Consider the following 26,890-nt stretch of genomic DNA (forward strand, 5'->3'; position numbering starts at 1 on the left):
TTTGACAGTTGTAATGAACTTTTGAATAAATATTGTTTCATAGGCCTTGATCTAAGTACCTAATGAGGTAGCATGAGCAATTTTCTGTGTAGAATACTAAATGGAAATATTTACATTTCAGAGTACTTCAGACCTGCTATGATGATGCTGCAAAGTTTGTTCACCTGCTGATGAACCCTGGATGTAACTACTTGGTGCAAGAAGACTTCATTCCTTTTTTACAAGTAAGTTGCAACTGAAATTATTTCTAGGAACACAACAAAATTACGAACTGGCAAAGCCCTGAGTTGTTTGAACTAAACATACTTTTTCATGATCATTATTAAAGTTTATTGATAATATTTAGTGCAACTGACTTTGCATGATCCACTAAGATGCTAGTGAGTTGTTTTACAGTTAATAGTTTTGTATAAGATGAGGTGTTCTTTAAGCACCATGGTAAGATTTAAAATCAATTGTAGGAATAACATAGGTATTGGAATCTTTTATGTTTCATAAGGCAGTTAAAGTTATTTAAGTCAGAGTAGCCCTTTGGAGGGCAAAGGAGAAGTGGGATATGAATTCAAAACCTAGTAAATCTTTGTTGGAAGAGCAGCAAACACCACCTATAGAAATGACTGAATAAAAGTTGAATTTGCTTTAGTGAATCATAGCCACAGAATTACAAGCTATGACAGTCAGCAGTGTTCAAAATCCTCAGCCTATCTAAAATATAGGAGAAAAATCCTGTAATATTTCTAAAATAGGAAAGCTTTTGTTTTTCTGATTTATTTAAAAGATAATTTTATTTTTAAAAAGGTTTGTAATGTGATTTGTCTGAAGCCTTGGTGAAAACGAAGTTATCAGTAACGACTGATGTTTTGGTTAAGGAAGCAGGTGTGCTATTCTTTGCTAATTGTCTAATATGGTCACTAATTAATACTCTTTGGGATATTGTTATTCCATTTTTTTTTTGTAGGATGTGGTGAATAGTCATCCAGGCCTTTCATTTTTAAAAGAAGCATCTGAATTCCATTCTCGGTATATTACAACAGTAAGTGATTTGTTTCTGGACGAGCTATTTTTTGGTTAACTAAGAAAATCAAAATTAAGATTAGTCAATATGTCTAAGTATCTTTGTCCTTTGGGAAGAGTAATGTTACAGCAGGCTGTCAGTCTTCATTTCCACATAACCAGCAATTTTGTGGAAGAAAAGTCTTTCTTAGGCATGATAGTTCTTCTTAACATTTTTAAGGAATTGCTGAATTTAATACTAGTAAGAGAAACAGTGAATTGTAATAGTGTTGGATAAGTTAATGAGCATTAAATGAAGAGCAGGCTGTTACCTTAAACACTTGATTGTGGCTGTACACTGCTTTCATTAGAATCCTGACCTTAGTCTGGGATTAATTAAATGAAATCTTCAATGAAACATTTATATTAATATGATTATGTTCAGTATTAAGTGAAATAATGATAATATTGAAGCTGCTTGCCAGTCTTCTCCTCTGGGGACTTTTCTTCCAAGGAAGGTTTTTATACATGAAAAGTTTCATTCCTGTCTTCCCAGGGTTACGTGACTGAAGTATTTGTTCTATATCCAAGGGAACAATCAGTGATATTGAATTTTCTCAACTGTAGACTAGACAGTCAATTCCACTGAAGTCTCAAAAGATTAAAATTCTTCAAAATGACATTCAGTTCACTTTCTTTGTGCATATGAAAACTAGCTTAATGAATATACTCCAACAAAAAAAGCCATGCAGTGTTGATCATCTTTTATCCATCTTACACTTTGACCCAGATTAAAATTGTGGAAGGTTTTTTTTTGAGAGCATTTGGGGTTTGTTCATTACATCCTTTTTAAAGAGACTTGCTGGCCTATCAAGTATGTCCTGCTACATTAGGTTTTGGTTCTTGTTATAATGATTACCTGAGCTCACAGAACTTTCTTGTCAGTGATTGAAGGAATTGTTCTTCCTGTGAGTTGTTTTGTTTCTTAAACGATTCTTGGTTGTGTCAAAGCCTGTTCTGGTTAAAATTGTGAAAGCTTGCTGCCTGACCTGAAGAACACTAGGGAAGGAAAGGAAAGGTCCTGCCATGTCCAGTTACTTTTCTTTGGAGGAACAGCTTATTTGAGTAGGTCTGAGCCTAGCAGTATTTAATAAATTATTACTGGAAGTATTTTATTAACAAAATTTAATGTAGTCTTCAACAGAAATTGGTGTTTAATCAAAAAATTGGTATTAAATCAGAAAGTAAACTAGTATGAAAGCATCAACAATATTTGGAATGCCATTCTGCAGATTAAGACATGACAGGACCACTTTGCCTTTTTCTTGTATTTTAGGATGGAGTAACTGTTCATGGAATCACTGAATATTTTGAGGTGGAAGGGACCCAAAAGGATGGAGTCTAACTCTTAAGTGAATGATCCATACAGGGATCACACCCACAACCTTGGCATTATTTGCACCATGCTTTGCAACTGAGCTTGTTACACAGTCTTCTAAAATTGTGTCCTGCAAGTTAATAATGATAATAATAGATTATTTTACCTATGATGAAAGAAGCCATTTCATACCTATATTCAGTCAGCTTAACCTTTCTACATGAAGTTTTATCTAAAGGATACGTCCATTTGCAAACCAGATGAGCCATTCTTCTGCTGGGTTTTTGTATAGACATACATATATGTATGTGTGTGTGCATATACATTACATACATCTCTTTAGCACATGTTGTGTAAGCCATGAAAGCAATCTGTTCTATCTACTAAGATATGTTGTAGGTTTGTTGGTCGGTCTAGTTACATATGGCCAAGATAGAGCTGAAATAAGTTAAAAATGTTTGCTATGACAAATGAGATACTACGTTTATTATGCCAGGATGTTAGGTGCATACCTGAACTATGAGTTCTTGAAATTGTAGTCTCTGTATTGCACCATTTCTTCTCCTTTTGGACAAAGCACTCTGCAGAATAGTAAAGGCAGTTCTCTGACAATTTGCTTATACTCTGCATCAGTTTACTTTAGAAAACAGTTTAAGTCTGTTCCCAGTAATCTTTACCAAACATTCAATTTTGTTTTTATTTTTAGACCAGTTAAATGTATAACAGATGAGATAATGACATACAGAAGGATTAAGTTGCAAAGCTAAGGCAAAAAGCTTTTTAGAAAAAATTGCTTTGTAGTATAAGCCAAAAATGGGCCTTCCATAAATTCACAATTAGTATTAAGTTAATTAAGTTTCAGAAGCAGGATAATCTATTCTTCTGTCTGGAGTCATTGAGCCAGCTGTTCTTGTTCATAATAAGAACTGAGGAGCTTGCTGCTCTACAGTTTAAGTTTTCTTTCAAAACTTCATCAGTACATTATTCTTCTATTTGTTATTTAAAAATTATTGGTTAGTTTAAACTATTTATTTACTGCAATTGATATTGGAAAAAAAAAGCTTAGCCTGTAGTTGGGAGGACATATTAACTGCGGGAAAGGAGTTCCTAAGAAGAGGTGATTTTAATTAGTAACTGCTCTCTTGCAAATGAAACGCTACACATGCAATACTGAGTCTTGCCAATTAGAAGGTATAATCACCAGTTGAGCAGTTATAGTTCATAATACGCTTGGGGGTTGTTTTTGGTTTTTTTGGGAGGGGTTTAAGTTTTTTGTTTGTTTAGTGGTGAATGACTGACTTGAAATGTACATCTGGTTGTCTTAAGTCAAACTAACTGAGGTGAATACTGAATTCAGTTAAGTAGCAGAAAAAACATATTTTAAAGTCCTACTTAAAGTCTTTAATTTGTAAACGAAATCCAAGAAAATTATAATGAATGCATGAGTTGCCTAAAATAGCCATAGAACCAGTAGTTTGGAAAAGACCTGTAAGACAATTGAATTGATGTACATGTAAAATTTATTTAAACAAAAGTGTTGGGTACTCATGGATGCATTTGTTTCTAGTTCCAGTATCAGTCATGGCACAAGAACTAGTCATCTTGTCTGCACAGATTTGTTTTGTTTTGTTTTGTTTTGTTCTTCACTTGGAAAATATTAATGTACTACTTTTAATGCTATTAATAGGGTTTTTTTTCAAGGAACTTCCAAATAGAATGAAGTTAAATGGGGAAAAACATTCTCTTTGCTCCCGCAGGAAATATTTTTGTCAGATGTAGATTTGTTGTTTGTAGACTTCAGAAGTAGGAACATCTGCTGTACTCTGATCCTTAAACAGTCCCAATTCTATTTCTGTAAATTCAATTATGAAGTAAAAAAGTCTTATAACAAATGCAGCTCTTTAATATGAAGTAATAAGATACATTAATAGGTTCATTAGATTATACTCTGTAGATCTGGAAGACTTGAGGTGGTGAAATCACCAAAATACATATTTTGGATAGCACATGAATATTCTGCACCATTACTGAGTGAAATATAGGTACTGCAGCATTGAAATAAAACTTATCTAGATGAGGTTAGATATAGATTTAGAAATTGTTTGAGTAGTGGATAATATGACACAAGAGAAGTTCTAACTAATGAGAAAATAGAAATAGGGGAAAGACGGAGCTCTCTAATGCGTCTGTACTAAAGCATCTTTAAGAAATATTTGGATGTATATTTAATTACCATAGCTAAAGTTTCTTTCCATTTTCTGTTTCTTGCAGGTCATACAGAGAATATTTTATACAGTAAATAGGTCCTGGTCAGGGAAAATAACTTGTAATGAGCTTAGGAAAAGCAACTTTTTGCAGGTACGTAATATCTAAAACTTTGCTAGACAGATATTTCTAGAAGTTTTAAAACTGCATTAACTAAAGGCTTAAGGGAATAACATAAATAGCATTTCTTCCTTTTCCAAAAAGTAATGAAGACCCAATTGCATTAATTCTCATACATCCAGAGTATGTTTAAATGTAACTTTTTGTATCTAGAGATGTATACATGTAAATGTGTCTAGCAGAAGTTGGGCCGATCTACTTATTCTTCTGTGAATGCATTCATGCTGTGTGTTTGGTTTCACTGTCACACTGTGTGATGTGCATTGTCCCTGAAAACAAAAAAAAAAAAACCAAACAAAAAAAAATTGTTCCACTGAAATAGCATTAGATATTAACCTGGTTGTGAGAACTCAGATTATTCAACCAATAAATGTCTTACAAACTCTTTATTGTGTTCTGTTTATCCTTCTGATAATAGAATGTGGCATTATTGGAAGAGGAAGCAGATATTAACCAGCTGACAGAATACTTCTCATACGAACATTTTTATGTTATCTATTGCAAATTTTGGGAGCTTGATACAGACCATGACCTCTATATTGATCGGAAGGATTTAGCTCGACATAATGATTATGGTATGACAAATGAAGCACCTTTGTTTACATGTATTAAATGACTAAACTTTGAGCTGAGGAAGTGGTTTAATGCCAAGACCAGTTTCATGAGTCTGTTGGTGTAACTGGTCCTGCTGAGTCAGTGAACTAAATCAGGACAAGTCATCTGTGATGCTACTTTGCATCTACAAATACCACATTTGAGAAAAATTCTGAATTTGAATTCTGATCTTGACAAAGAAGTAGAGCAAATATCACTTAAATGTTTGTGTATTATAAATAGTTTTATTTGTCAGTTTTGGGTTATCTTGGGCACAATCCATTTTACTGTTATTTTTCAAGTAGCATTATTTTTATGGCAAGATATGGAAAGAATAGAAAAGGGAAACTTTAGGTACTTGGCTTATTTTGGAGTTTTGCTAACTTAGCTCAGTGTGTTTTGCTTTAATACTGTTTAGCACTAGTTAGCAGCTTTACATTTGCTGCATGTATAATATGCAATGACCATGATTCTGTAGTCTTGGAGGCTTGTTCCTATTTTAAATATTCTTGTAGCTTGTATGGAACTGTTGGCTCTTGTTAGGTGCCTCATGTCCATCTTAATAGTGTTCCTATCAGGACTGGAAAGCTTACTTAAGCACAAAGTAATTATGGAGTATTACCCCACGTTAAAAAGGGTGAACACAATTCTGATTGCTTCTGAAAATTTGCCTGCTAAAGTTTGACTATGCTTTAGGACAGTGAGAAAGGAAAACTGCTTTCATTTGAGTGGCTGCTCTATTAAGTTAGTACATTTTAGAAAGAAAGCACAACTCATACAGTGCCACCTGCATTGAATATCCTTTACAAAGGTAGTGTTTAGTTCAGACATGTCTGTAAAATCCCTGAAATGGTTTCAAAATAGAAGCATGGGTCAAAACCATGTCAAAAATAGACCCCTGTCAGAATCAGTAAGGTATGTTTATTATGTGTGATTGTGCCAGTTTTGTTTTGGCTCTTTGCCAAGGTCATGTAAGACTCAATGCCACTGGAAAAGATGATTTACCTGTCAAAGAACTGAGAAATGCAGTTTTATTAATCAGCAAGTTTTATTACTTGTATTGCAATTTTATTACTATTTCTGCATTAAGTTTGGATTCAAAGCTGGGTAGTTGTAGTTTTGCTTTGGAGACTTTGTGTTAAGTGATCCTCTCTAAAAGGACTTAAAGGGATTAATGAGCACTACACTTGATCTTTCTCACTGATCTTTATATATAAGAGGAGAGTTCCAGTAAACTCTTCAACAACACAATACAAAGCAAAAATAACCTGCATACAGTTGACACTGTTTCAAACTTTTCTTCACAGCAATTTCAAACAGGATGATAGAGCGCATCTTCTCAGGAGCAGTAACAAGGTACTTCTTTTGTATGCTGATCTAAATTCCATTTAATTTTTGCCTCTTAAATTGTGTGGTATTCCAAGGGAAAAAGATGGTTCCCCCTCACAAAGGAACAGTGAATTCCAAGATTAGTATTGTAATTTAAACTGTAGTAGTACTAGAGCAGTCTTGGAACCTTTGGCACAGTTCAAGTTCTTCACTCTTTTTGCCCATATGATCATGGGCCACTGGATATTGTATGATTTAGCAGGACTGGGAATGAAGAAGGAATAAATGCTAGCATCATTCTTTTTCCATCCCTCAAACCTGTAAAATGTTCAAGGAGAACTGAGCTTTTAAGTACTAATTGTAAAATCAATGTTTATTGCATCAATAAATTTACAAAAATGCCTCCAGTTGAATTAGTTCACAGTTTTGACAGTCATTCTTCATGTCTGCCCTTGGGATTGACTTTCTTTTTTTGTATTTATGGCATTTTATTAATTTTTGAAATGTTTTCTAGCACAGTATCTGAGATAGAAAGCAACTCATAAACAGAAGTAAAAGCTGTAATGAGAAACTTGGCAGGACTATGTCTAGAGCTTACTCCTTTATCTGAGTTTCTTAGGCAAGACAAAACATATATTTTCCCACACATCTTGAAGATAAAAGATCAAAAAATTAATTTCATTATTGAAATATAGTATGTCTAGGAACTGCCTACCTGACTTTTTACTACACAGGTTGACTATGTGCAGCTTACTTGGTTGCTGCAGTTATGAAAGTAGAAACAGACAATTATGTTCTTGCCATGGACACTTCCTGAATATTTTTATTTCATTTTTATCTTCATATTTTCATTCAAAAACTTTTAGCTAGTGGAGTTCTGTAAAGATTTTAAGTTCTCATCACTTCTACCTGAATAGAAATTCTAAAAAGCATATGTATTTGTATATAATATACCAGCAAAAAATTTTTGGGATGGCTTTTCTGTTAACTATTAAGCACCTTATGAACACTGGATCATTTAGAAGTAAATAGTTAATACCAACAAGGAAAATAATCCTTAATTTTGGTCAGTACAAGCTAGGTGTTCTAAAATAAATTTTCTGTCTTTTTCCTCATTGGCCTCCAAGAGGTAGAAAAGCACAAAAAGATGGGAAGATTAGCTATGCGGATTTTGTCTGGTTTTTGATATCTGAAGAGGACAAGAAAACACCAACTAGGTAAGAATAAATTTGTTTCAGCATGAATAAAGAATTACTTTGTTTTCCCAGTCCTTAAACGGGGTCCACTGATGAACAGCTGCAACTCTAATGAGAAGCTAAACTATAAAACACGAGTGGAAAACTGGCCCAGTTCTTTGCATCATCCTTGTTTATCAGTGTCTCCTGTTGTTGTAGCTGTAGAAGTCTAATTTAATGACTTTTGAGAGGCTAATTCAATGTTATTGTTTCATAAGTTGTGTGTGGCCTATTTATGAACAGGGACATATGTTAAGGATGTTGCAGCTGTTTCATGATGCCAGTGACTTTGGGAAGCTGTGCAGCTACTATCAGCTGTATGGTACTGATAAGGAACCTATCATGTGACATGTCACTAGCTTGTGCAATATGGGAACATACCCAAAATACTGGCGTTTTCATGTACAATTCAATTTTTCATTGTCTCCCTTGATTTTTTGTTTTAGTGTGTTTTAGTCTTCTCCTTCACACCACTAACAAATGTGTTTTGTGTTTTCAAATGCAATGATGGATGACATAGCAAATACCAGCAACTCTTACCACAGTAGGTGGTGTTCAATGACTTTCCATGGATTAGTGGAATGTACTGTTAAGTCTAGTTTTTAGTATTGCCTTTGAAACAGGCAATATGACTTCTTGAAATTCTGTAGTAAGTTTGTCTCTTTGCTGTTAATGACTGAATTTCAGCATTGAATACTGGTTCCGCTGCATGGATCTTGATGGGGATGGTGCTTTGTCTATGTATGAATTGGAATATTTTTATGAAGAACAATGCCAAAAATTAGATAACATGGCCATAGAACCTTTGCCCTTTGAAGACTGTCTGTGCCAGATGCTGGACCTTGTAAAGCCACAACATGAAGGTAATAAACTCCTTTTCCATCTTTAACTTCTGTTTCTCTGGATTTAGGAGTTAGTGTAGCCATAAGAGCACTCAGTTGGTATCAGTGGAATGAAGTCTTAGGCCAACAATGTGTAATGCATGGGAGCTAGGGGGCATTAAAAATGAAGTGAGCTAAGCTCTGAGAAGCACATTTATGTTATGTGGTTGCTCACAATCACCTCCTGAGCTCAGTAGTTCCCTTCCAGTCTTATGTTATGCTTCCAAAAGGCATTTATAATATTTCTGTTCTGCATTTTAAATGAAACAAGATTAATGTATCTCCTCTATGTCATGAGGATGATAAAAGAAGGCTATTGAACACAACCAAGATGAGTTTATTCAGGGTAGCAAAAATTAAAGCCAGTTGAGAAGGGTTGTTTTCTTGTTTTTTTTTAAGTAAAAACTGAATTATGTTTAAAAGGTGGATTAAGAAAAAAATCTGGTTTTCTAATACAAAAGACTAGCAGCATAAACTGATGTTTCACTTTGTAGCTTTGAAACAATAGAAGACACTTTCATAAGGTTATCACTAAACTGTGATACAGTTTCTATAGAATGCTCTGTGTGCTAAAAAGTAAACTTTAATTTCTGGAGTCCTGAATTAATTAAATTTTACTCCTGTTTTGTTGGTGTTTGAGACAGTGCTTGGCATCTACATGAGTATTACATGTCTAAGCTCCCATTGTAATAAATGGAAACTGGAGGACAAATCAATGAACCAAATATAGGAGTCTAACTTACTTAAACTGGGAGCTTATGTAACTAGGATTCAAATAATTTGCTTGCTTGTGGAGAGCTGCTGCCACTTGAAATGGCGCAGTGCATCAGACATCTGTGTGGGTCTGACAGATACAGCACAGGTGCCACGGGGGATTTGTGCCCTTCTGGAGCACCAGTGACAAGCCAGGCAGAACACACTGGGGCCCTTCGTGACAGATGCAAGCGTGGCAACCATGTACAAACAGGATTTGGATTTTGCTTCCCTGTGATGTCCTTGAGTTACACTTTGTTAGAGGCTGGGACAGTAAGCTAAGGAAGTACTGTTCCACGTCTGGCTTTTTTTCAACTCCTCCATAACATCTTCAGTTAGCTCCTATTTGATTAACAATGGAAGACTGTATTCCAGTGAATCAATAAAGGGGAGTTTTAAGGATAGTCATCTGTCTTCACTTGTGTATCTCATATTTTTTAGCCTTTCTGCAGAAACTTCAATATTTAGCTTTGAAATAGGTAACATTTCTGAACAACCTGACAAATACTTCTAAAGCTTAACATATCCATTGATTGGAGACTTTAAAGTATCACACTGTAAAAATCAAACAAAACATCTCTAAGCATTTAGCTTTCCTCTCAAGCAGTAAATACTGATCCGACTGGACAAGTGTGGCAACCCTGACTCTATGAAAAATTCATCTGTATGAAGCATAGTCACACACTGTCATCTCTGTCATACATTTGTCTGCTCAAGTCAGGGAAGAGAGAGGGCTGCTGCCATAGGAGATTCCTATCTGCTGCCCAAGCACTCCCTGGGAAGGAATGGCTAACTCACTGGAGACTTCTATCTGTTAAGGAAACTTAAACAAATACCTCAAATGATTTTTACTAGCTGAGAGAGGTAGACTGCATCTCACTTCAACATACTGACAGGCTGTGGGATATGACAACCACGGAAAGGAAAAAAATCTGAACCATTTCAAAGTTTTGAACACTTTGAAGAATACATCTCTAGGTGTATATTTCATCTGTTTGCATCTCTCCCATTGGATTGAGGATCAGTGAAAAATGTTGTTAAGCAGTGATGACCGAGTAAAGATAATGTACACCTTTCTCCACTTTTGAGAAAGGATAACTTCAGCTCTAATAATTTTAATATTCTTATCTCATAATCTTCTTTACAGGAAAAATTACTCTGCATGATTTAAAGCGATGTAAGTTGACAAATGTGTTCTTTGATACTTTTTTCAACATTGAAAAATACCTTGACCATGAACAGAAGGATCAGTTTTCTATGTTGCGGGTGAGTATTGAAGCTTTAAAAGTCTTTATAGCTACGTGCTTAGCAATTAATACTGTTTTAATTAATTAATTAATACTGTTTTGTGTAACATGCAACATGATTGCTTAGGATGGTGAAGGTGAAAGTCAAGAGGTCTCTGACTGGGAGAAATACGCTGCTGAAGAGTATGATATCTTGGTAGCAGAAGAGGCAGCAAGTGACCAGTGGAATGACGGGTAAGAATGCAGCAGGAGAGCTGATATGAATCCTCTCTACTAAAGTACAGCCTCATCACCATTCATTTAAAAAAGAATAAACACATCCTTCTCAAAAATGTGTGATTAATGGTGTATGAGACTATCAAGTACACATATGTGAGCCAAAACTCTTATTGTAGTATATGCATCTCTTTTTACAAGCCCTTATTTTTAAATTTGTAACTTGGTGAATTGAACTTTCAGATGACTTTTGTTTTCTGTTTAAATCGGTGGTGAACTCATGGGAGAAACCCAAGGTGCTGCTCTCTTTTAGTGTTCGTAGTGGATTCTTAGTATTTAACTCTACTTTGCCCTATGTCTTTCTCTGAAAGAGGAGCTGATAAGCACATAATGCCTTTATAAAGCAATTTTAAAGAACAAGAACTGCAGTATCTAAAGTTCATTCTCTGCACAGTCTTGTTAAGTAGATAGAAAAAAAAAACATGTGATGAAATTCAGTACTGGTTGGGAAGACATACATGAACCTGAGTCACCCTACCCAGGAAATGGTCAGTTTTTTAATCTGCTACCATAAATCTCCACTGAGACTTTGTTAGTTTTTTAACAGCTATGAATTATAGATTGATCCCACCTAAAGTGTTGAAGCTAACCTTTTTGAAATATCAGCCTTCACTGGCTTGCATTAGTTAAACTTATATTTCATTATCCATCTATTCATCTGCATCAGCAGCAGGTGGTTATCAATAATTTCTGGGTTAACACCTGGGTTTTGCTTTCCAGAATCTGCTTAAAAGTACAGTTGCTATCAGTTCTTGGTGCTCATGCACATGTCAGTAAGACCCTCAATCCAGTATTCCTTCTCTTTTATCATACCTACTGCAGCTGTATTTCGTTCTTCTTAACTGAACCTCACTTCAGCTTTCTTGAAAAAACTTGAGAGGTTTCTGGCAAGTACTTAAAAGTCTTGCATTTCACCATTTCTAGCCTATAAATACTCCACTGGAGCAGTGTGTGCTTTGAATCCTTTCAGCAGAGCTGCATTTCACGCTGGAAAGTTCAGCATGTGATAGGAGAGTAAGCTAACTTAAATTCAGGGAATTATTACAGAACCCTGGTGCTGTTCGGGTTATGTTTCTTTATTAGAAAATATTGGGATCTATAATCTTCCTGCAATAGCCTTGTTAGTGTTCCAATATTTAGGCACTTCCTGGCATCGTTAGACTCTTTAATTATCCTTTCTTTTTTGTCTGCTTCTAGGTATGAAGCAGAACTGAATCCTGTAGACCATCAGAAAGCCAGTGTTCTAAAGTATCAAATGGAGAAAAGACCATTTTTTGAAATGCCTTCCCATCTGGCTGATGTAGACTTGGATGAATATGACTATGATGAGGATTTTGAATAGAGGTTACTCATGGTCAGCACTTGCAGAAGAGAAGGGACAGTCTGCAGCAGGTCTGCTACACACTGATACGTTTCAGTGGGGCTTCTTTCCAGGAAGTCAGTTTAGTTTTGTGCTAAAAATATCTAATCACTACACTACCTTTTAAGTAAAAGAAGTGCATTTATATGAAATGATGAGATTTTTGTATTTATTCAATAGTTTATCGTTTGTAAAATAGATTAAAATATTTATTTTCAGATGTTGCATAATTCCTTTTTGGAAGAATAACAATATTTGACTTAAGAGAAAAGTAATCTACTGTTTTTAAGAGAACTGTATAATTATCTTGGGTGATGTGTGGTGCACTGACCATCTCCATCTCACCTGTGAACAGGTATTTCTGTCCTGGTATGGGAGGTAAGGAAACAATTTACACCTGCAGTTTGCTCATGCTCACAGACAGCCCTCTTTCAGGTTTTATGCCATGGCAAGGAAGAGATGTGACAATGAGTGCACAGTTCAGCCCTCATTTACAAGCAGAGTTTTGTCTGACAAGCTATGCATATTAGAATACCCTAAAGTGAACACCCAAGACAAGTTGTTTTTCTTCTCTGTGTAGTCCTTCTTTGCCCCAGCTTTAATTTTGCATGCCCTTTTAAACTTCAGTCTTTTCATTTATGTTAATCATAAAAAGATTATTTAACAATTAATTCTGAGCATTCATACTTGATCCAAAATGGGTGTGTTAATTCATGCAGAAGGAACCAATTTTTTTTTTAACCCTTTGTATAAATGTTACTTGATCAGTGATGTGCACTAATCTGTTGTGGGCATTCAGTGCTTTTGTCTGTCCTCCCCTTTGCTTGTTTGCTATTGACACATTCCATGGATATTCATCAGTGTCACAGCAGCTTGAAATTGTTGCCTCACTCTTAACTGTTAAACAGGTTTTGTTGGGAAAAAAATGTACAAAAAGATGTAAGTTATTTTTTTGGTTGCAGTGTAGATCTTTTAAAATGTTTTAAAAACCGGTTTGTATTTTCAAATAAAGATTTTCATACATGTAATTTAACAGTTCTAATTTTTACATAATGCATACAATTCATGTCTTAATAAAGAACCACTCAGATAGGATGTAACACAGGTATGCAGTCTGGTTGGGTAATTCCAACAAGCTGCATATGCAAAGCAATCAGCCCTTTAGCAGCTTTTTCTTCATCCAAAAGAGAGTATTTGATGAGCAGCTGGGAGAAACCTCTTGTGCTTAACTCCTCACACAAGCTCCTGCAGAAATCTACACACCTGTATATCAAGAAACTCATTGCTGAGGTGCTGGTGAACCTTACTGAGGAAAACTCAAGTAATTGTAATACCATTTGAAGGATTTTGGTTAATTATTCCAGTTTTAATACAGACTCACCAATGTCAAATTTCTCCAGGCTTGGCTGGATACCTTTCACTAACAGCCAATGGTTTGGGGCTTTTAAACAGTACAGATACACTAAGCATTTCTGCTAAGCTCTGTTCCCTCAGGGAAAGAATGACCAACTGGCTTTGCAGAACATGGTTCTGAATATCTGTTCCACTGCAAGAGATGCATCTCCCTACCCTAAAACTTTTCTCAAGAAGGGGGCTTTTAACTGGGCAGCAAACAGCCACAGGCCTTCCTAGCATGCAGTGACACATCTCTGTCACACAGCACTATGGTGCAGGGTCAATCTCTTCTGCAGAGCCTGTAGCTGTTGTTGCCACTTTGTGTTTAACGAAGTGCCTGTCAAATCCTGCTCCCTACTATACTTTTGCTAACCAAGTCCCTTATTTCCTAAGTAGAACATATTCTGCTGTTCTGTAGAAGTCCTTTTTCTTAAAATACATGAGTTTATGAGGATTACTGGACCTTGCTCTGCGGGGAAATTCCCATCCCAAGCCCACTGTTACAAAAATTAAAGCATCCATATGTTTGATGTGGTTTCAGGTATGACTATTTTCCCAGTTAAGCTGTATTCTGCCTCCCTGGTGAGTGCTTAGGCCTAGATCCACAAATTAATCCACAGATGGATAAGGGGAAACATCAGTACCCCAGCCAAGGTAGTGGGAGTTACTGAACCTGAGAACCACCTCCCTTGTGGCAGCCTCCACACCATGCACAAGGAAAATCATGGATTCACTGTGGCCACTTCAGTGTACACAATACCTGGGCAACAGTCATGGCTTTCATTTCCATCTTCATGGGAATTCCCTGCTCAGCCTGTGAAATAACACAACAAATGCAAAGACCAGCAAACATTTGCTGTCATTCTCCAGACACGGTGTAGGAGTATCACTTACACGTTCAGTACTAACGGATAGCAATAGTTCTGTAGTTTATTTTACACAATTACAATCCAAAATATAGATATAGATATATATATATATAAAATAAAAAATAAAGCTGATATGATTACTGCAATGTACAATTCCAGGAAGCAGTGAGAAGGGTCAGTGAAAGCAGCCCACGCTCCCCAGCCCACTGCCACTGAAACACTCTTGAGTGACAATCATTTGCAAATTCTTAATGCAAAAACATCCTCTTTTCGAATGGCCATATTTACAGTCTATTTACATTGTCTTTCCAGGCTTTTTCCAAGTAAATACCACATGGTCAGTGTACAAAGGACTTCTTCCAGAGGAAAATAGTCAGCTGGTCCACTGTTTCTTTCTTTGTTACTCTGAAGCCTTGACACAAGTTTTCCTGATCATGTCCTGATGCTTGCAGACCTCTAACCACATCTTTCTAAGCAATAGAATTCAGAGATACTTTCAGATGAATGATCCAGGTTTTCCATTTTACAGGCAGGAAATGGCACTTGCCATCACCCAGCAGGTCCCAGTGCTCACAGTTGGGCCAGGTTCCTTTCTTCCCTGCACCAGGTGCAAGGAAAGACACAGATCTCCATTTGGTTATTTCAAACAGTAAAGAACACAGCCAGCAAAGCACTGCCCCCACATGCTTCAAATGAGCTTGTCTCACCTGGTTCACAGTGTCTTTGATTCAGTGTTTGTCAATACCCTGATTCCAGTCCTGCAGCTGTGAACTTTTCCAAGGCAGCACCAAGGATCAGGATGCAGCTGAGTAATGATGCTCAGAACACTCTATCCTAGAACTGCAGCAGCCACCTCAGTAATGCCCACAACCAGCAATGGTGGGAAATCAACCACCGTGCTACAAACTGGTTCTGGGTCGATGCCCATGGGCACAGAGACAACTTGATCCATGTCTCCTGCCACCTCAGTTGATGTTCTCACACCACATTGACAAGTTAAACAATTTGCAGAAAAAACAGCGTGTGCTTCACTTCTGTTCATCCTCTCAGTGTCTTTAACTGTCCTACATCACAAGAAAACAGAAATTAAGTCAGTCCTCTACTATGGGGCAGACATCATCTAAGAGCCCATAAGGAATCTGAGTAACTGTAGCATCTAACCATTCAGCAGCTTAGCCACAGAGCCAGCTCTTATAAAGAACTACAGCTTCCACAAAAGGAAAGAATAATTTCCGTACCCCAAAAAGCCCAGAAAAGGCACTACAGAGAAAGGCAACATACTGCATAAGTAATGCAATTTCTGTATGGCTTTAATTTTTAAAATCTTCTAATTTTAACTGCAGTAGGAGCTGCTTCAAGTACTTGGGCCAAGCTGTCTACATTTTAACATGCATATGACTGAAAGAAAAAGTAGAAGTCCCTTTTTCCCCCGTTATAGTCCTCTTTAAAAAGAAAAGCCCAGCATGTTTTAAAAAAACGCTGGCTGAACTTTACAGCAAAATCTCATTTAAAAAGACAAAAATCATGCAAAGTCTGAATGTGGTGGTTAGATCCCAGATAACCAGTCACTGGAAATCAAGGGGTTGCCTGACTCACTGCAAAAATACGATCTGCCAAACACTGAGTTATGTTCTGAAGTCCAGACAACAGAGGGAAATACAGAAGAAAAACCTGAAGGAACTGCTTAGCCCCCTGTAGTGGCTGACACAGAAAACTTTAGGGAGCAGAAGGGTTATGATTAGCTGCAGCACAGGAAAAATCATGGCCTTCCTTTCCCCTCCACCCCTTTCCTTGTACAGTCACTGCACGAGACCCTGCTGTACAACATCCTGTCTGAGTCCTTGCACTCCACGGGCCCAAAGGGCTAGAAGTCCTTCCCTGCTGCAAGGATCCAGTCCAGGGCTGAGCTGAGGCCCAGGCAGAGAGCTGCAGCTCTGCCAAACTTGGATCGCAAAGGCAATCAGTGCCCAGGAGACAAGCCTCTGGCTATGCTGGTTGCCACTCCAAGCCCAAAATGTTCTCATGCTTCCCTTCAAATCCCCAGTTTGTTCGAGGACAATTTAATTTGCCCAACAGCCTTGACTGGAAAAGGGAAAGACACATGGGATACTCCAGCAAGAGCCCAGGGCTGTCCAGTGATCAGACACATTCTGAATCTTTCAATTTAAAGAGAAAATGCAAACACCATTTCTGAAGTAGATACTCCCTGCAGGCCATGCAGCAGTGCCATCTCTGCAATGTGTCAGCAACACGAAGCAACTGCAGCAAATAGCTGTTTAATAAAGAAGCTTCACAGTATGGGGAAAAAGAAAGGGGATCCTTCTATTAATGCATCCTAAGTGACATTCAATCCTTACAAATTACCTAAGGATGTCTAGATGCTACAAAAAGGATTGCCTCTAAAATGTAGATTGAGCTGAAGGAGGAAACTACAGTTGAAGCCGGAAAGGGAAGAGGGCAATCACCTTTTCTCATCCTGAAAAGGGTCACAAAAGAGCAACCCCCTTTGCTGCTGCATAGCTACCCAGGAGACTCTGACCTGACATTGACCCACCAACTACAGCTGTCCTCAGAGCTGGAAAATCAGCCAGAATTACCTGGTCTGTACCAATGACATCAACATCTTCAACTGTGTCTTCTGGACCCTCCTCGGAGACATCTTCTGTCTTAACCTCATCTTTGCTGGAAACAAAAAAAAAAAACAAACAAACAAACAAAAAAAAAAAACCCCTAAGTCTTGAGATATAACAGAGGCTGCACATGGCAAAAGTGTGCTTAAGGCACTGTATTTCACTTAGTAAGATCTGCTGCTCATAGCCATGCAAGGTAGCCTAAAGTTACTGGCCCAGAATTTCCCAGTATGAAACAGGCTATGCTCTGAGGAATTTTCAATAAAGCCATTCAGAAAAACACTGATTTAAACAGGGGCTGCCTTCACGTTTAATAAATTTTTGTTCTATTTTACTTGTATTCACCAGGTCCATTTAACAAGTGTCCCAAAACGTGGAAAAGTATGCATCTTCCCAAGATTTGTGTTTCACCTTTTAACCTACTAACAGGGGAAATGGCACCTAACACCTCAATAAATTAACTGAATTAAAGGAAAACACTGCAACTGAGCACTTTGCTCAACAGTAGACTGCAGACTCCCTATTTCTGCAACACCTCTCTCACATCCAAGTTGTATGGGGTTTCACTGGGGCATGTTTGCATGCTGCACACCAACATGTCTCTAAAAGAAAGCCACAGGGTACACAGTGGTTAACAGCAGATCTGCAGAGACAAGAATCCTCTTTCATTTCCAGAGATGGAGAAAACACTTATTGACTGGCTGCAGGAAGCAGCCTGAGAGTAACTAGCACCACAGATCTTCAATATGGACACGGCAAGTGGGACAGGGAACTTTCCTCCACCCTTGTCTTTTTCCACTGTGTCTCTGCACACTTGATATTACTCCAAGAAGGCACAGAAGCCCTGTGACAGTGGCAGGAGAAAGCAGCAAATGTAGATATTGGACTAAGGAAACAAAAAAACCCAACCTGTCCATGGGACACAGCCCATAAAAAAGACAGGAGGGGCACACACCCTAAGCTCATGAAGTATTACAAAAATCCCAGAAGGTGGATAGGAAGACCCCAAGTGTCAATGCCAGAACAGGTTTGTAAGACATCAAACTCTCACCAGTATCTTCTACGCAACCCTCCTGGACAAAGGAATGGCAAATGTTCCTGCAAGCGCATCTCTTTAGATTTCAGCCTCTTTCTGCTTTTCCCTGCTGCAGAGGGAAGCTGAGAAGCACACTGCTGTTCTGGGGCTTTGCTTTCTGCTTCAGTCTGGCTGGTTTCAGGCAAAGACCCTGCAACACAGAGTGAACACAGTCATTCTTCAGCCTCAGCCTCATCCTCAGAGGTCTTGAGATAGACATTTCCAGTATGTTCCCCACAGCAGAGAAACAATCAGGCCAAGCTCAAAAGGACATCTGGAGCAAAGCATTCCTTTATTGAAAGAGACAGCTATATGCCACTTAAAAGAAAATCCATTTAATTTGCCCACTGGTCATTTCTGCAATCTAGATTTATGAACTTGGCCCTGGTCCATAACTGCTATCAGTACTGCTGAGTCTGTATTATGCTCAAGAAAGGAGGGCCGTTGGGGATACAAAGGAACAAGCTCTCTGAAGGCAAGTCACTGAAAAGAAGATTTATGAGAAAGAATGAGAAAGAAACTAAAGGACACTGTGGGAAAATTTCCTTTCCTCCACACACAACTGCACATGTCCATAACACTTAGCTTTTAATTAGCAATTGTTTTCATAATGGCTTTATTGCATTTTAACTAAGTCCTATCATATCCATGCAGTGAATACTTCACTACAGACTGGCAGTCCATAAATGCTGCCAAAGCCTGGATGCAGACCATCTAAATAGAATTCTTTAAGGTAGGAGTATAATCTTACTGGCTCCCTAGAAATTCAACAGAGAGAAAAACCCTAGAAGATGATTTGGCCCAGATAATCTGGCATGAAGATCTGAATTGAGTTCTGGAAATACCTCTCCTGTCTCAATTATCTACAGGGCCTAAAGCAACAATGCTCTTAAGTTAACAATTAAAAGCAATCAACCAAGTCTCTGGCTCAGACAAATGCCAGATGTTAGTACACAGTAGAATTCAAATAATCTTGAATTCTCCTCACTCGGAGTTCTCAGCCCAACCTTGCTGCTGTTGAGTGATCAAGGGACCTGGAACAACCACAAGGCTGAAGGCAAAAACCACAGTTCAAACGGGGAAGTCCTCAACACCCAGCACACCATGGTACTCTACTGCTAATGCAAAGCATGAAATACATTTTAGCATATGCAAATTTGCTACAGCAAAGCAAAATAGCAAATACAGCAGTTTTGCCAGACAGATAAAGAAAATACAGCTGATCAAGAACTGGGAAGTTTTCATACCATTAGACAATTTCCTTTTAAAAGAAGATGTCTTAGATGAGCCCACAGGGTGCCACTCTCCCAAACTGCCAAGGACAGAGCTCTCCTCATCTTCATTTGCCAATAAAGAGTTTCTGTACCAGACCAAAGGCTGCCATTTGTCTCTTCTGCAGGACAGTGGCTCTGTTATGTACCTCTGTAAGTAACTGTACCTGGGACGAAAACAAAAGCAATCATAAGGAAACTCACTATTCTTCCCCTTCAGTATCTGGGGCAGGTATTACAAGAAAGGATTTTCACTTTACTCTCCAAAGGTGCAAACAAAACTGTTGAAGAGGGCACTATTTTTCTGTGAAACACCTGACATCTCTGAAGTACCTAATTAAAATGCAAATGTCTTCAAAGCTAAAAGAGTGCTTGAATTTTTAGCATTAGAAACAACACAAGATCCACAGAAATTACAAAATTACATCAGCTTCTATAGTTTCCTGTGCAGGGAAAGTCTGCTAATTGCTGCTGCCAGTAGCAACCTGAACAGAGCAGAATTCTGTGAGGATTCCCCTCATCTGGTGGCCTTTTCTGCCTCATGGAGACAAAGGAGATCCCAGGCAAGAGATGCTCCCTGTGATCAGTAGTACAGGAAACAGTACAGGCGAGACAATGGGGGTTTTATATCATAAATGCTTGTTCTGTCAAAATTAAAAATAAGAACAACCAGTTAAACCACTTTTTATGTATTATCATCTCAAACTCAATCCAATTCTCTCAGTAAAATGTCAAGTGTCTTCAAGAAGCAGATAATTGCTCTGCAGTTGTGACAATGCATGGGATGTGGGAAACATTGTCTCACATCCCTGTTCTGTCTGATTCAGTCCAGAGATTTGACATTGGGCCTTCCTGAATCCCTTTGCCTGAATCACCTTCCCTGGAGCAAAAAGACTTTCCTCAAACACTCTATTTGAAAAACAGGACATTTCCAACAAAGTCTTTCTGACCCATTCCTACTTAATAACAATAGAAAACAAAACCAAAGTCTGACTCAGGATTAGGAAGCGGATACTCACCACATTTCAGCTACAGTTCATCACTTTAAAATCAAGCCCAGTGTGGTTAAAACAGACCCCACCTTAGCAAATACCAGAAGTGACAGTTTTAACACCAGACTGTGCAACATATTATTCTCTCTTTTTTTTTTTTTTTTTTTTTTTTTTTTTTTTTTTTTTGTGATTAGGAGAGTGGCCTGGAAAATATCAGCCATTTCATTTGCTTTGCAAAACAAGGAAACCAGTGCTGAGAGGAGGTTAGGGTAAGCACCGGCTCCAAAACAATTAGAGTCTTGGACTCTGGGGGCCCCAGGGATCAAGAAACCCTGGTAATGGAATTTGTTGGTTTCAAACAAGCATGTATTGTAACTACAGTTTCAGGGTCTAATCCAACTGCTACCAATGTCAATGGAAAGACTTCTACTGATTCAGGAATAAGGCCCTTCATGCTGCTTGCTATTCAGCAATTCATTTCTTGTGTGCATTTTGTGGCACAGAGCAACTGACAAGCCAAGTATTTTACTGCTACAGCCTATGCAATTATAGGGGAGAGGGTCAAAGTCCTTATACTTTGATGGTGTTGAAATATAGTCCTTTCTAACAAATGCTCACATTCTGTATCTCATCTGTTACAGGTACATTCACATATGTTAACATATAGACCTGGACATCAATCCCATGATTAATAAGAAAAATGAAAATAACCAGATGTTTGTTTCTCAAAGTTCATGTTGACCTAAAACATTCTATCCAATAATTTATGATGGAGCTAAACCTGAATATTTCTAAGAGGAAATATAATCTCCAGCCTCTGCAGGGCACTTTAGGCCTCCCAGAATAGAAACTGTTATTCTAGAAATATAGTATGAATGTACTTGTGGATAAATTGAAATTTCCCTTCTAGAAACTTTTATTGTTTCCCATTTGTTCCCAGCAGCAGAGGGAAGGCCCAAAGCAGCAACGAGACAAGTGCATTCCCTGCTAGGTTCTGTTATTTTCCATGAAACTTTTCCATGAATAAACCTACCTGAATGTATCAAACGTATCTGATACATTCAGGAATATACTTCCAGAATATATCCTCTGATTAAGAGGTTTAATATAGTCCTAGGAAAAAAAATATCAGGATTTAGCCTTGATCTGCTCCATCAACAATTAAATATTTTCCTTTTGTTTAGTTAAAAACTATTCCCAGGAGGTAAATTAAATGAGTTTTTCAAGGATGGTTTAACAGGAAACTACTTACTGCACGGGTGTCACCACAGAAGCTTACAGCTCTTTAAAATACAGACAATGTGGACAGAGTTATACAGAAACTGTCCAAACTGGGCCTGGAGCACTTCCCCTGTGAAGACAGGCTGAGGGAGCTGGCATTATTCAGCCTGGAGAAGAGAAGGCTCTGGGGAGGACTTACAGCACCTTCTAGTACCTCAACAGAACTGACAAGAGAGCTGGAGAGGGACTTTCCATAAGGGCATGGAAAGCTAGGACACAGCTTTAAATGGCTTTAAACTGAGTGCGAGTTTAGATGAGATATTAGGAAGAAATTCTTGATTGTGATTGTGGTGAGGCACTGGAACAGGCTGCCCAGAGCAGTCCTGGACTCCCCATCCCTCGAAGTATTCAAGGCCAGCTTGGATGAGGCATTGAGCAACCTGGTCTAGTAGAAAGTGTTCCTCCCCAAAGCAGGGGGTTGGGACCAGATGATCCTTGAGGTCCTATGGATTTTATGAAAACCAATTTTAGTAGTAGATCTCAAAAATTCTCATCAGAGAAAAATGCAAGAATCACAAATTAAGTTATCCATCCATACCCATGGATTATCCACTTTCGGTTTCTCAGGGTCTGTAATCAGTGTATGTTGATTATTTTTCTTCTGCATTTTGCATGCCATCTTTGAATCAATTTTTTCAAACGAATTGTCCATGTAGATGGCAATCATTAATAAATTATGTCATGTGAAGTAACAGGAAATAGACATTTTACTATTCTTGACCCATATTACGTAAAATCCAGTTGATAACTCGCACAGAAGTTCTCCTCCAAAGTAAGATAAAGTGACATGGGAACAAGCAAGTTACACAGAGCTCAGAAAGATATGACAGATGGTTTTCCTCCATTTCTGCTGACCTCCTTTCAAAAGTAAAACTTCTCTTGTCAGGTATTGGAGTGATTCGCTCAGAAATGCAAAAAGGCAGATGTGTCTTACTGTCCCACATCTTCAAATATGCTTTCAGGAAAATGGAAATACCTGGTTTTACAGTATCTGTAACTACAATACTGAAGTGCAGAGATCTGTATCCAAAATGAACAGCACTGACTAAGGAAGTAATGCTAAAGGTCAAACAAAAAGAAGAATGTTACTTCCATCTCAAAAATTATCAGAGCTGAGGCATGTGAAGAAGGAAATAAGATACATACCCATATATCTCTCCATTCAGGTGCATAATACCCCACTGATGCCAAAAGATGGCTATCACTCTTACATCATTAAATGCAAATATTTAAACCACTGTAAAACATGGGCCCACTGGATCAGGGCATATTCCTGTGTAAATAGTAAATTCTTGGATTTAAGTATCTATATTATGAAGAGTGTCACATGTATTTCTGTTCCAAATATGTTCCATGGAATCCACATAATTGAGGCCTGAAGCTGTGGAAATAGATAATTACAAAATAATGATCCCTGCATTATTTCTTCCACAACCTTTTGATTTACTTTTCTGTTCAGAAAAGCATTCCTGCCACTCCACTAACCAGTCAAGTCGCAAATCTCTTCCACCAAATTAACAGCCTTTCCTTTAGAAGAATTGCCATATGTGGCCACAACTATGTAAGAAAAATCTAGAATGCTTATTGCACATACAATCTGAAATAAATACTACTACAGAATTCAACAACTGTGTCTCAAACTAACAGCCTGAAGGGCAGACTAATTTCAGAGGTTCTCTGAAGAGCCCTTGAGCAAATTCTGCCACACTGAAGTTCAAGTGTCCTTTGTACAGGGATACACAAATCACAAACTGTGTATGATGGTGTACAAGAACTTAACTTACACTAGTCTTTTGTCTGGCTTTAGCAGCTTGTTGGAAAATTCACTGATGATTAACAGAAAGCTCAAGTTAGGATGCAAGCATTTTCCATCTACTCCAGTAGTTCCTTGAAAAGCAAATTCAATCCCTTCCCTATTGAAAGAAAACCAGAAAAGAACAGAGTAATAAAACAGATAAAACAGACAACTAACAAAAGCAATGACCATGGACAACATGACGTTAGGTGGCACATACTTGTGTATCATGGCTATAGATTCTCTAGATTTCACTTGGTCCCAGCCAAATGTTAGTGAAAAGCGACGAGCAAGTTCTTTGATGTTTGCAAAGGAAGGAGAGGAGAAGTCCACACCATTACTGCTGTCTTGGCTTTCTGCATGTGTCTGAAACAGCTGCAAGAGAAGTTGCAGATAAGCAAACACAGGTAATCCTACAGGCAAACAAAGCACCAGGCAGCCAGAGAGACAGGCACAGTCACCTCACACAGACAGGGGTCTCACAGAAGAGCAAGATGTCATGTTCTCTGAATGGAACAATGACAAGGAACTGACACAAAGGACACTGCTGTGCTCGTAAGACAGGCAAACATTAAAAAATAAAAATAAAAGGTCATGTGCATAAACAGAAAAGTGATTCCTGAAGATGATGGGCCAAATGACCTCAATGTCTTCTTGGGTCTTCTGAACCAAGCCCCAGAAGCCTAATTTGCCTGAGATGCTTTCAGAGTAGCATAGTGCAGATACAAAACAGCAAGTTTGGCAGCACCATAAGAGAGAGTAAGAGTAGGCCAAAAGCACATATTGAGCTCAACTAACTGTGCTTTGGGTTTTTTTTCTTAATAGAATATGGAAGTAGCTTGTTCTCATCAACCTGTTAACGTTCAAGGTCAGGCAAAGGCCAAAAAGGGCCTGTTGTCTATGTGATACCTAAACACAAAGTCCTGACTATGTCAGCAGAATATATGTAGCCAAATGCTGCTTAGACTCATCTAAGCTCAGATTTCAAGGGCTGGTTCACAGATCTAAGCCCCCGGCAATGTGTGTGAAATAAGCAAAGCTCATGTGTCAGTATCTCCAGGAGGAGCCTGCTCTCTGGATTACAGCAGGACTCTGTAAGAAGCAGCTCTGGCCACGGGCAGAGCTGGCAAATGCAGTTGCTAAAATAGCTAAATGGCTATCAGTCAGCAGCTGCAACTGAGACCCTTCAGAAGACCTGCAACCCACTTTCCTCCAGAGGGGAAAAAAAAAAGCTGAAAATACAGGGGGGGTTGGAGCTGACGTGACACAGGCACATCCATGGCTCCTCAAATTCCGAAGGAATTAAGATAGTCCATAAAACACAGTATAAGATCCTTAATATTCATTAAGCTTAGAGATACCATGTTCCAAGAAACACTTCATAATCTCACATCAGTTCTAACATACTATGCACTTGAAGATCAAAATCATGACCAAAAAATCGTGGAAAAAAGCGCCTTTTAAAATAGATGCAATGATTTGAAAGGAGTTTTCATTATGACATGCAAAAACAACATACATATAGAAAGTGCAGGAAAGGAAGTAAATTCTGTCACTAGGTTTTCTAATGATTTTGAATAATTATGGCATGGGAGATAAAAATCTTCACTTGAATACAGCTATCATAAGAGCCCCTAGCCTCCTGCTTTAATCTTAACCTTACCTGCTGCAGACAGAGAATCAGTGTCTTGGCACTCTGAATTTTGTTATTGCACCTCGTCTTGCTTAATGTTTCTTTAATTATGTCTCCAAAATCACTGTAGGTCTATTAAAAGCAACAAAACAACTGAGAGTTATCATTTCCCTTCTTTAGCACTGGGAGAACACAAACCACATGACTCTTCAAGTGACACAAGAAGTCCCTAAAGCACTCCCAATATAAGAACACCGAAGTTAAACTATGAAAAATGGATCTTTTATAATATTTCATATGTAATGGCATGCTCCTTGAAGAGTAATGTGAGGATCAAAGTTACACTGAAATTGTTAACTATTAACAACTAATTGATTGTCAATTCTTAATTCATAATTAATTGTAATTCTTTAAAAAGAGCAAAGCCTCATCAAATAGACAAACAGTTTTCTGAACTTTACCAATGCTTGCCAATGAAGCAAAGAACAAAATTTATATTCAGATATTTCCAAAGTTGAGTTGACTCAAGGAAGCTGCCACTCTGATGCTCTTGGCCCTCCTGAAACCCCCTTCAGAGTGGCTAAACCCTGGTCATCTAAACCCTGGGACTCAAGTGAAATGTAAACACCAGCATATGCACTGTGTAAGCTGTATGAATTAAGCTGACCAATTCAGTGTGAGAATCTCAATAGATGAATCACTCTCCAGCCATAAACTGCTGCTCTGCAGTGGCCTCTCTGCAGAAGCTGAGGAGCAGATGTCCAGACAGACATGGACACACGTCCTCTCCTCAATTTTCAGTTGTTTTGTCTGTAGTGAGGTACCTTTGTGGAACTAAGAGAGGAGATCCACCCCACTCCTGCTGGATTCTATAGCCCTTTTCTGATTATTCCAGGACTCTGAGTCATAACACTATTGACACCCTGTCTTTCACAAACACTGGAGACACTTTAAAAAACCAAAATGCACTGATAGAAAAAACTACCTTATCTAAAACATTACCTTCACATAATACTTATAGATCTCAGCAGCTGCAGTCATCTCTACCACATTATACACTATTAACTTGCAATATGCTGCCAGAAGACTCCGCTTTTTGTGCAAGTCATCAAGTTTGCAAGTTTCATCCTTTCCCTCTTCTGTCAGATCTAGGGAAACAAAAGCATTGAAGCTTTGTTCTATTACTTTATTCAAGGTATCTCAGTGTAAATGACCAACTTCCACCTAAATAGCACAGATTCAGCTGTTCAGTAACAGATGCCAGCACTCATGCCTGTGTACATCAGAAAACACAGGTTTATTCCCATTTCAAAGCTCCAGTTGAAAACAGTCTTCTTCCACAATCTCCTACTCTGATCTTCATAGGACTTTGGCATTTCTACTAGTCAGAATCTCTAAGTACAACACTGCTCACAGCTACAGAACTGAACCAGCAAGTAGAATAAAAGGCACCAACACACCAAGTGGAAGGGACCTGAAAAATTGCAACCACATTTTTTTTTGGTAGAATAAAACAGA

The 26,890-nt window shown here is 38.1% G+C and overlaps 2 protein-coding genes across 5 annotated transcripts in view; one reads left to right on the plus strand and one right to left on the minus strand.

Moving 5' to 3' along the window:
• Window positions 1-13,459, plus strand: part of PPP2R3B (protein phosphatase 2 regulatory subunit B''beta) — a 52,916-nt gene extending 39,457 nt beyond the window's left edge. For both annotated transcript variants that reach the window (XM_021546683.2, XM_077781515.1), the window contains 10 exons: window positions 122-224; window positions 959-1,033; window positions 4,643-4,729; window positions 5,175-5,331; window positions 6,658-6,706; window positions 7,807-7,896; window positions 8,602-8,777; window positions 10,696-10,814; window positions 10,923-11,029; window positions 12,269-13,459. In XM_021546683.2, the coding sequence (XP_021402358.1) occupies window positions 122-224; window positions 959-1,033; window positions 4,643-4,729; window positions 5,175-5,331; window positions 6,658-6,706; window positions 7,807-7,896; window positions 8,602-8,777; window positions 10,696-10,814; window positions 10,923-11,029; window positions 12,269-12,413 (1,108 nt within the window). In that variant the 3' untranslated portion in view covers window positions 12,414-13,459. The remainder of the gene's footprint in view (window positions 1-121; window positions 225-958; window positions 1,034-4,642; window positions 4,730-5,174; window positions 5,332-6,657; window positions 6,707-7,806; window positions 7,897-8,601; window positions 8,778-10,695; window positions 10,815-10,922; window positions 11,030-12,268) is intronic.
• A 1,279-nt stretch (window positions 13,460-14,738) lies between these two features.
• LOC110479395 (cohesin subunit SA-2) overlaps window positions 14,739-26,890 on the minus strand; it is a 58,369-nt gene continuing 46,217 nt past the window's right edge. For 2 of the 3 annotated variants that reach the window (XM_021546678.2, XM_021546679.2), the window contains 8 exons: window positions 26,375-26,520; window positions 25,403-25,504; window positions 23,960-24,114; window positions 23,729-23,857; window positions 19,648-19,838; window positions 18,377-18,551; window positions 17,293-17,377; window positions 14,739-15,759 (listed from right to left, as the gene is read on the minus strand). In XM_021546678.2, coding sequence (XP_021402353.2) covers window positions 15,751-15,759; window positions 17,293-17,377; window positions 18,377-18,551; window positions 19,648-19,838; window positions 23,729-23,857; window positions 23,960-24,114; window positions 25,403-25,504; window positions 26,375-26,520 — 992 coding nt within the window. In that variant the 3' untranslated portion in view covers window positions 14,739-15,750. Of the gene's footprint in view, window positions 15,760-17,292; window positions 17,378-18,376; window positions 18,552-19,647; window positions 19,839-20,844; window positions 23,326-23,728; window positions 23,858-23,959; window positions 24,115-25,402; window positions 25,505-26,374; window positions 26,521-26,890 lie in introns of those variants that run through there. The other variant, XM_021546681.2, reaches the window with a different exon arrangement.

The sequence above is a fragment of the Lonchura striata genome, chromosome 2 (genome assembly GCF_046129695.1).
Source record: "Lonchura striata isolate bLonStr1 chromosome 2, bLonStr1.mat, whole genome shotgun sequence".
Taxonomy (NCBI): Eukaryota; Metazoa; Chordata; class Aves; order Passeriformes; family Estrildidae; genus Lonchura; species Lonchura striata.